Raw genomic sequence first — 10,553 nt, 5'->3', positions numbered from 1 at the left:
GAGAGCAAAGGTGTTAATTTTTTTTTAAAGATTCCATTTATTTGACAGACAGAGATCACAAGTAGGCAGAGAGGCAGGCAGAGAGAGAGGGGGAAGCAGGTTCCCCTCCAAGCAGAGAGCCTGATGCAGGACTCGATCCCAGGATCCTGGGATCATGACCTGAGCCGACGGCAGAGGCTTTAACCCACTGAGCCACCCAGGCGACCCAAGGTGTTAATTTAAAACAAACTAAATGCAGACTTGGCAACCTCTAATCTTTTTTTTTCTCAAAGATTTTATTTATTTATCTAAGAGAGATAGTGAGAAAGAACACAAGTGGGGAGTGGAGAAAGGGAGACGGGACTCAATCCCGGGACTCAAGCCCAGGACGCTGAGATCATGACCTGAGCCAAAGGCAGACGCTTAACCCACTGAGCTACCCAGGTGCCCAAAGGCAGACTATAATCTTCTGCTAAATAATACTCTGACAAGGACTTTAAATATATTCATCAGTAGATACACTTTATTCGAATGTCTGTATAAATAGGACTTGATGTTAAACAGGAAGAGGTTTTTCCAAAGGGTTAAAATTTATCCAACAACAGAACTGGGTCCTTCCCTTCAGTTCTTCTCCGACCTTGGTCGCCCCACACATCACTGTCAGGGGTCCACCCTTGCTAACCATTTCCATCACACGCAAAGTCCAAAAGTCTTCCGGTGGCCCTTTCCATTTCTCTGGAAATCTCTTTAACTGCTTTCAGTTGCGACAGAAGTGTAAGGCTTTCATCCGCTCACACTCTGCTGGAGCCCGAAACACATCCCTCCATTCTCTTGTTTAAACGGAGGCTGCTTGTCCCGCGTGTACAAATGTTGAAATGAACAGTAACTCAGAAAAAATGTAGCATCTCCGTATGTGGTAACTGTGACTTTGCTTTACAGTTTTTTCATTAAAGAATTAATTTTATTATCTTTCCACACAGAAGTGATAAAGACACCCGTAAAAACTTTGAGAAGGCACTTTAAAATCCTGAGATGAAAAATTCTAAAGTATAAATCATGATATGTCATCTATGATTTACAAAGAAGAACAAAATAAATTCTGCAAGTCGGAATTTAGAATTTCTGAATGAGTTTGACAGGAATTTACTCAAAGGAATCAGAATGACAGGACTTAAGACTTTCTATTTTAACCCCAGTTGAGTTTTTAAAAAGCTCCCCAGTTGTTGGCAGGCATGGCCCACGCGTCCCTTGCTGCCCCGCTCCGGGTGAGGTTAACCGAGGGACGGATTCATGCGTGGATGTGCTGGGCTCTTCGTGCAACTGACTCAAGTGGTCGCCTTTTATATTTTCCCCTTATGTTTTAAAGAAAAGTAAATATACATATGGCAAGAAATGTAAATGGTACAGGAAGACCTAAAATAATAGGTAAATATCTTTTTTTCCATAGCCTAGAAAGTCTGAGGTCTTCAAAATCATTCAGCAGTCATGTGAATCATTTGCAAATGGAAGCGAACCTTGGAGTCTCATTATCTAAAAAGAATTCTCAGTCCTTTGGAATGCTGTTGATTTTCTCATCTATTACCTCTGTTCCAGAGGAAAGCCATGCAGTCTTGTCCTCCTTAAAAGAATCGATTACAAAAACGACATGCGCTCTGCTCAGGGACAGCGAGTAGACACCTCCTTGCCCTCCGCAGATCTGTTCCTGGCTCCGGACAGAGGCCCTGGTGTCATCCCTGAAAGTCAGGTATCACATTTACTACCAAGACATTTTCAACAGCCAAACTTTTCTTAATCGAAATGAATCACCTGGTGCTTGTAAAACAGAGGCTGAATTCTAACAGACCCGTGTTGCCTGGACATTAAATAGATAGATATTTTTATTTAACATTGTACAAAAGGGCAGGAGCCATAGAATCCCAAGCATTCAAGCTAAAACCAAGTCAAACCTTTCCTAGAGAACAAAGGGAAGGTGAGACAGCAAGGGACCAAGGATGGCAACTTCTTCAGAGAAATTCCCGTCCCCGTGATGAGAGGCTGGGCGGGGGCTTCTTCCCCAGAGGCCGCTCTCTCTGCAGTGGGCAGGCAAGGCTTACAGAGATGAGGCAAGGGCTCAGCCAAGCCCTTCCTGAATGCCTCGGATCCTTCTGGCCAGCTGCACGTCCTTCGGGAAGAGAGTGACCCGGCCGGCGTGTAAGGACAGGAGATAGGCGTCCTCAAAGAGATGAACTAGAAACGCTTCTGCGGCCTGGGGGCAGAGAGAAACGGGATGCGATGGGGCGTGGGCTGCTTCGTTCTCAGAGCCCCACTGCCCTTGTTCTCTGAGGGCTCCCAGCTCTGTCTGAAAGGCTGCCCACAGAACGAAGTGGACCGTGCCTGGGAATTCTGCTATCACCACAGAAAGATCTGGCCTCCAAACCCCAGGCGTTCCTTGATGGTGTCTTTAAGGAGGCAAGAGTCAGCGTGTGGCACGTCCCAGTCAGCTCCGTGGAATTCCAGAATGCCTTTCTCCTGTCCCCACCAAAGTGAACCCACTTCTTACCTCTTGTAGGGCCAACAGGGCCTGGGCTTGCCAAGAGAAGTCTACCCCGCGAGTGAATTTAATGCATATCTCTCTTGCCTGTGAAGGAGAGGGATGGGGAGCAAGGGAGAAGGGGAGTGGGGAGGAATAGACAGTAAGAGAGAGATTCAAGGGGAAGATTTTCTCCATGAGTTTCTGTGAATCTTCACTTCTGTGATACCTCTGTGGCCCTTAATCTTAGGACCTAACTAGCAGCTGGTGTCAACTCCTGGGAGCTGCGGAATTGGCATGTCTCCTGCAGGTAGTGGGGAGAGGAGGAGGGAACTCCTGGGGTAGGAAGAGGGGTCAAGCAGCGATGGATGAAGGAGTCCCCATTTCTATAACCAAAGAGCACAGTTTCAGAGGTGGGTGGGGGTTAGAAACTAATTCCATAAAGAACCGGAAGGCACCCTTGGTGGGCTCATGTTTTCCAAAAATGACGAGTCCTCTGCCAGGTTAGAGAAGAGGTTCCCTTAGCCATTCAGACAAGAGATGACAGGGTCCCACTACTAAGGAGAGTTAAAGGAAGGAGGCAGCAGGGGGGGTGGCGGAGCTCACCAGGCGGCCAAAGGGGCTCTTCCTTATCAGCAGGCCCGTGCTCTTCTGAAGCATTCGAATTTCCTTCAGAATCCGGGATCTCCGGGGACCACGCTGACGGGAGGAAGCGCCTGAGGAGAAGAGTTAGGTCGGCAAGGAGAGTGTCAGTAGCTGAGCCTCTCAGCGTGGCTGACACAGGCCAACTGTCAGACGGCCAGGCTACCATTCGCTCCACGGAAGCAGGGATTTTGGTCTATCATTTACCATGATTATCTTCAGCAATTGGAGAACAGTGGAGAGAGGCTACATAAATATTTGCTAAATGAATGAGTGGTCCTCTGAGGATCCTATCCTCAGTAATGATCCTTTGAGGGTATTATTTTAAATGCCAACTCTTCCATGAAGCCTTTCCTGATTCCCAGTCACTTCCAAACTGATAGGTCACCTTCCTCCTCTGAGCCCTGCAGTACTTCGGGCCTCTTTACTCTTTCCCATCTAGATTAGAAACTCAGTTATTTTATTTTATTTTATTTTTGAGCTGGAAGGAATCTGAGAGGTTCTCTAGCACAATTCCCTGTCTTTGTTATCCTGAGACCCAAAGAAGTGAAGACAATTGGCCAGAGCTTTTTTGTGGCCAAGGAGGGACCTTGAACGTGGCACAACTCAGTGCCAATGTTGGGCCACTGGGCTATGGAGTCAGAGCTTTTGGCTCAAAGACCAGTTCCAACAACAAAAAAGAAAAAAAAAATCTTAAAAATATTCCCAAAAGTAGAGGTCAAAAAAGTGAAATTCTGATTTGAAATTAAAAACACAAAAATAAAAAATAAAAACAAAACCCACAAAGAAACAAAAACAAAACTTAGAACTCTTGTATTGAAGAAGAAACTTAATTGACATTAGACTATTTAGAAGTAAATCAAAAGTCTACATCTCGGGGTGCCAGGGTGGCTCAGTGGTTAAAACCCCTGCCTTTGGCTCAGGTCATGATCCCAGGGTCCTGGGATAGAGCCCCGCATTGGGCTCTCTGCTCAGCAGGGAGCCTGCTTCCTCCCTTCTCTCTGCCTGCCTCTCTGCCTACTTGTGATCTCTCTCTGTCAAATAAATAAATAAAATCTTAAAAAAAAAAGTCTACATCTCAAAACTTATGAGATACAGCTAAATAGTACTAGAGGAAAATGTGCAGGTTCAAGATTAATTCTCCGTTAAAAACCCAAAAGCTTGAAAAGGCAGCTGAGCTCAGTATTCACCTCAAGTCTTAGGAAGAGAAGTACTAAAATAAACCAAAAGAAGATTACCAAATGTTCAAGATAATAAAATAATGAAAAAGCGAAAAACAAAAAACAGTATGATTGTTAGATAAATAAAATCAAGGACCAACAAAAAAACACTAAACCACTCCTAAGCTGAACAAAGAATAAAAACATCCATGAAAACTAACATTTTTTTTAAAATAAGTTTTTTTCCTTATTTATTTGACAGAGAGAGAGAGAGACAGAGGGAGAGCACAAGCTGGAGGAGCGGCAGGCAGGGGGAGAGGGAGAAGCAGGCTCCCCACTGAGCAGGTAGCCCAAACTCGAGATCATGACCTGAGCTGATGGCAGATGCCCAACTGTCTGAGCCACGCTGGAATCCCCCAAACTAACATTCTGAAGGAGAAAATTAGCTCCAGAAATGTTACTTAAGGTCCAGCAGAGGAAAGAGAAGCCACACCAAGTAGTAAATCCCTGGGAGGGATTTAATAGTGACCTAATTACAAAGTGTTAGGAGAGCTGCATGAGCAAATGGGGAAAGCGAGGCAGTCCAGAGATGCCCGTGCCACGCAGCTGGCATTGGAGACGGTCTCTCTCAGAGGGGAATAGGGACCCGAGAAACAGGGAGGCCTCACACTCAGGAGTCAGGCTACTGGTGTCTGCTGCCCCCCACTACTGTTTGGCAATCCACACTCCCTTGGAGGCAGCCTTTAATAGACAGACGCAGCCGTCGCAGAAAATGAATGAACACAACCAATCTTACCAACGTGAGAAGGGCAACACCCTGTATGGAAGGAAACAGACTCCACAAACAAAATAACCAATACTGGAGGAATCTGAGTTAGCAAGAAAAAAAGACTTTGAGAGAAATACGCGTAATAACCTCAGAGGTGTAAGAGAAGACCTGACATCTGGGTCCTGGAACCAGGGGTTGTGAAAAGTAACCAACTCTGGGGAGAGATCATGGGAAAGAACGGGGGTTAGATATTTAATCACTGGGTCTTGCAGTGTCAGGATACAGAGTTGGGATTTAATCCCAAAGTTAACAGGAAACTATGGGAGAGTTTTAAGGAAGACAGAGAGGTGGTCCACTTACATTTTATTTATTTATTTTTTAAAGATTTATTTATTAGGGCGCCTGGTGGCTCAATCTGTTAAAAGTTGGACTTCGGCTCAGGTCATGATTCCAGGGTCCTGGGATCCAGCCCCGCATCGGGCTCTCTGCTCAGTGGGGCGCCTGCTTCTCCCTCTCCCTGCCTGCCTCTCTGCCTACTTGTTATCTCTGTCAAATAAATAAATAAAATCTTAAAAAAAAAAAAGTCCTTATTTGCAAACAATAACCTACTTAATCATTTCGATGGAAGCAACTGAACAATAGAATTAGCAAGAGAATTCGGTAAGTTGGCTGGGTGCAAAGGTTAAGGTTCAGGAAAGAAAATAACCCGTAATACACTTTTTTCACCCTGCTCTTAACTATGTAGCAGGAGACAGGTAAAACAGTTGTTGCCACAAGGGGCAGTTCTTGCCCCGGGTGGGTCTCCCATCCACCAGACCACAGTGCAGAAACTGAGGACCACAGACCCGTCTTCTTTTGTGGTCCCAAACCTCAGGAAGGCAACAAAGTGAGAGCACTCTACTGAAGGCCCAACAATGCCATTCACTTAAGAAACACATACATTGCCCCCCCCCCCCCCATAAGGACACCTAAAAGCAGAATTGTTTGAAATTGTCACAAAAAGCAGCCAATAATTTTGCAACTTAAAAAAGCACACTTAAAAATCCTGTCTGCTGGAGCAAGCTGTGTGACCTTGTTCAAGTTACCCGGCCTGTCGGCGCATCAGTTTTCTCATCTGTAAAATGGGCACAATGTAAAGTTGAGCTAATTCGCGGAAGGAGTCGAACACAATGCCTGCTTAGTGGCAAGTACTCAATAAATGCGAGCAGTAGCAAGAATGAGTATTGGGAGCCAGGCCGCATGCGCCATCCTTTCTCCTCCTGCTCGCTTTCCCCACTCCCTTGCGGGGTCTGGAACTCGGGGCCAGGCCCGAGCAGGTGCGACCCGCAGCAGGGCTTTGCCCGGCCGCAGGGAAGCGCCAGCCGGAAGTCGGGAGATTCGGACACCCTCTCGGCACGCGAGCTCGGTTTTCCGGTCTGTGAAATGGGCACGCGAATCCGGCCGTGCCCACCTCACAGCCAGGCTGCAGGGAGGCCGGCTCGAGGGCAAGGGGCTGCGGCCGGTTACCTAAGGAGGGGGCCGGACGAGAGGGGCCCGGGGCCGGGCTCGCGGTGCGCCGCCTCGGGGCTTCGGGCTTGCGGCTCCGGCGGCGCGGGCCCATGGCGGGCGCGGAAGGTGGCGGCCCGGCGGCTCCTTCTCTGCCTTCGGGGTCGGGGGACAGAGGCTGGCGTCCGGGGAGAAGCCGGGAACGTCCTGGCCGCGTGCCCCGACCGGGTGAGTGTTCGGCACCCCCCGCGAGGCCTCGGTTCCAAGGGCCTGCACTGCCAGCTCACTGGCGGCGTTTTTTAAAACCCGAATTCAGCGACTCCCAGTGGCTGGCTCTGGAACGCCCCTGGCGCAGAGCGACGGCAGGGAGGGCCAATGGGAGCACAGGTCGAAAGGCGAGCGGCGCGCGTCCAGTGAGGACGTAACGGATCGACGGGAGGAATCAGCCAATGAGAACCTGGAGAAATGAAAGAAGGCGGGAACTTCTGCTCGGCTGGTGCGGGTGCGCAGTTTTGAGGGATCCGAGCTCCGTCTTCGGGATCCCTGTGATTGGGAAAGAAAGCTCTCTTCTGGAGATGTAGTTGCTGCGTTTGTAGAATGCGTACCTGAAGAGAAATAACTTTGTTCAAACATTTTGTGTTGGTCCTATCACCCTGAAGTGGTTTTTAAAGACGAGACAGACCAAGAAAGAAAGGGACAAGCTCATGTTGCCCCCGTGGCCTCCCCAGGAACACCCCACGAATATGGCTCAGAAGCCAGTTTCACTGAGTGAACGTTACTGATGACCGGGTGGCGGGACAGCCAGGATCTGACGATGTCCTGGCTCACACTCTCCCTCACTGCAGTAGAATCCTCCTAGGGGAAATGACTCCTTCCCTTCATGGTGGAGATAACACGCATTCCGGCCAACTGTATATCTCGGTAGTTAGAATAAAGATTTTTATTTTCTACACTTTGTTTCCTTGTATTTTCTAAGTGTTTTCCAGTTAACATGTATCGTAATCAGGGAAAACGTCATTACAAAATCAATGATTTCACGGAACCCTTGTTCCCTGGTGCAGCCGGAGTGGAAAATAGTATGTTGATTAACCAAAAAAATTAAATGTAGAATTACCGTACGACCCAGCAATTCCACTTCTGGGTATACACTCAAAGGAATTAAAGGCAGGGACTTGAACTGGTATCTGTACACTAATGTTCACATCGATGTTACTCACAATAGCCCAAAATGTCCAAACAGATGAATAGATAAACAAAATGTAGTGCATGTACAATGAGATACTATTCAGCCTTAAAAAGAAAATAATTCTGACACGTTACAACGCGAATAAACCTTGAAGGCATTGGGGTAAGCACAATACAACAGACACGAGAGGAGGACTACTGTATGATTCCACTTACATTAGGTACATTACAGTGGTCAAATTCATAGAAAGTAGGGTGGTGGTGGTCAGGGGCTCAAGGTAAAGGAGGAACGGAGAATTAGTGTTGAACGGGTACAGACCCTCAGTTTGGGACGATATAGTTCTGGGGATGGATAGTAGTTACCACTGCATAGCAAGGAGAATTCAATGCCACTGATAATCAAAACGGTGTTTTGTTGTGTGTATTTTATGATTTTTAAAAAGAGGGGGGGAAAGGGCAAAGGAAGGGGGAAAAAAAGGGAAGCAGCTATATTTGGGGACACTCTGTGTGTCCACCATGATGGAGGGTGGTGTGAGCAGTCTGGTCCAGGAGATCCATTCTTTGGTGGAGGCCTACGCAATGGAAGATCCAACAGCTAGGGGCTCTAAAATATAAGCCCACTCCTTGAAAGGCTCTTGTATTTATTCAGTATTTCTCTAGTTCAGACTCTAATCAATTGAACGTTGTTTTACTGGTCTCTGCCTTTAGTGATCTTTCCAAACAGCAATTTGGATCCTATCACTCCCTTGCCTAAAACTCCCCAGGGTACTCTAGGTCTACAGAGTTGTCATCTCATGCCACCACAAAATCTAAAAGGTACAGCACCGTGTGGGCGCCTGCCCACCTCTTTGACCTTGTCTCTGGCCACTTTTCGCATTGCACGCTTATTTCCAGGCATACCTGTCTACTTACCTGCAGTTCTTGAATACATCACTTATATGTTTCTGAGCTTTCCACAAGCTCCCGGCCAGGGAGACTCTTGCTGTTCTTTAACACCCAGCTCTTGAGTGGAGCTCTCTGGGCATTCTAGGCTGAGTTAGCTGATCGCTCCTGTACGGCCTCCTTTGTATCTCATACAAAGGCCCCTTATGCACATCACACTGTGCTGGAATTCTTTCTTTACACATTTGTCTCCTGCTTTTTTTTTTTTTTTTTTTTCCTGGATCCACAGCGCTCGGAGCACATCCGTTCTCAATACAGTTGGCTGAATTCTGGGAGAGTAGTCCTCTACTGAAGGTTTTTTGACAAGCGTTCCTAATGAAGATGGGTCATTTATAAACTTCTCTATCTAGGGGAAATTCCCTGCTGACCTTAGTTTTGAAAGGATGTAGTCAACAAAAGGCCAAAGGGGCTTTTAACTAAGGCAAATATGAAAGCATGAGGTTAATCTCTAAGTGGGTCAGGGAGGTATATGTATTCAGTAATGTGGAGAACCTCTCCTTTTTATAGGTTGCTAAGGCCTTGAAAGTTAACATGACTTGTCCAAGGTCACTCAAAGTCAAAGCTCTCGGACTTCTGCTTCTTTCCTCTACACCAGGTGGCCCTTTGCTCCACTCCTCCTACTGTCCTCAGCCGGGTCAGAGCTCTGACCTCTCTGAGTGCTGTTTGTTAAGCAGAGACCTTTGGATAAAGTGAAGGCAATTGGAACCACTTGGACTGCTGCTAAATCTCTGCCTTGTAGGCAGATTCCTGGTGGAGGAGCCCGAGCGCTACCCCAGGTTCTGGACGCCAGTCCTGCAGGCAGCCCCCCCACCCCACTCTGAGACCTTTTTGCAAGGGGCAGGGACTGACTGGTCTGCTATGATGCACGTGGTTTAAATTACAGTCTTCCAACTGATGTTTACAGAAGACTGTTATCAGTCCTGATTTTGGGGTTTGGAACCTCCAACCAAACTTCCACCATTCCGAACCCCCTTACTCCACTGAAAAACATTCCCCACAACCCTTCAGCCTCAGCGAGAGAGGGGTGGTCCTTACCCTCCCGCCCACATGACCAGCAAGGCCTCTTGAACTCACCCTCCAGAGGAGAAGTCAGCCCTGAGTGGCCTGGAGAGAGGGAACGCAACTCCGGGGCCTGGGAGGGCACCTACTGTGGGCATGAAGTGTTTTTGAGACATCTTGTTTTGTCTTAAAATAGATGGGAATTTTACATTCTCCTCAATGATGGTGTATTTTTTTTTCCATGATGGTGTATTTTAGTAAGACATTTCTTCCTCTCAGAGCAGAACTGATGCTCCGTGCTGGGTCTCTGCTGGGACTCCGGCAGGCCACCCCAGAGGGCAGTGTGACCCCGACACGACATTCTGTCACGTGGGTGTTTACGGGCACCGTCGGTTTAATATCTTATGTGATTTTCACACTCATCCCACAAGATGGAGGGCTGGCTTTCCCATTTTAGAGATATGAAGACCCAAAGATCCAGAGGTAAAGTGATTTGCCCAATTTGGGGTCAAGCCTGATATTTAACCCTTGTGCTCCTTCCCTCTCATTAAAAAAAAAAAAAAAAAAAATTGACAGTGTGTCAATTTCCCTTCTGTTTTTAAAAATAGAGCCTCGAATGCCATCCTAAGGCCTCAGTTATTTTGGACAAGGAAGCTGGAGTCACCACCGGGCTCACCCCCCATTTGCTTCTTCTGGGGCGCACACTGTGGCCCATAGAAACTCCTGGGCCCCTGGGACTCGGAGCTGGTGGCAGGGAGTGGCCCTTCTCTCCCAACAATCTAATAACCTGCTGATTCCCACACAGCCTGAGGGCTTTGCGTTGTCAAAGAGCCCTTCCCCCAGGATCTATTTTAAGGAAGGCATTCAGTGTTTTGTTTTATGA

The 10,553-nt window shown here is 47.5% G+C and overlaps 1 protein-coding gene across 1 annotated transcript; it reads right to left on the bottom strand.

Moving 5' to 3' along the window:
- Positions 1-388: 388 nt before the first annotated feature.
- CENPA (centromere protein A) lies at positions 389-6,839 on the bottom strand. The gene is made up of 5 exons (XM_045979437.1): positions 6,566-6,839; positions 3,095-3,204; positions 2,519-2,596; positions 2,073-2,224; positions 389-1,712 (listed from the first exon to the last, which is right to left on the bottom strand). Exons 1-4 carry the CDS (start codon positions 6,657-6,659, stop codon positions 2,090-2,092), a joined length of 417 nt encoding a protein of 138 aa, XP_045835393.1. The 5' UTR covers positions 6,660-6,839; the 3' UTR covers positions 389-1,712; positions 2,073-2,089.
- Positions 6,840-10,553: the final 3,714 nt, after the last annotated feature.

Source organism: Meles meles, chromosome 15, assembly GCF_922984935.1.
Source record: "Meles meles chromosome 15, mMelMel3.1 paternal haplotype, whole genome shotgun sequence".
Lineage (NCBI taxonomy): Eukaryota > Metazoa > Chordata > Mammalia > Carnivora > Mustelidae > Meles > Meles meles.
Note: the sequence above shows the minus strand (reverse complement) of the source record. Positions and strands in the feature narration are given on the sequence as shown.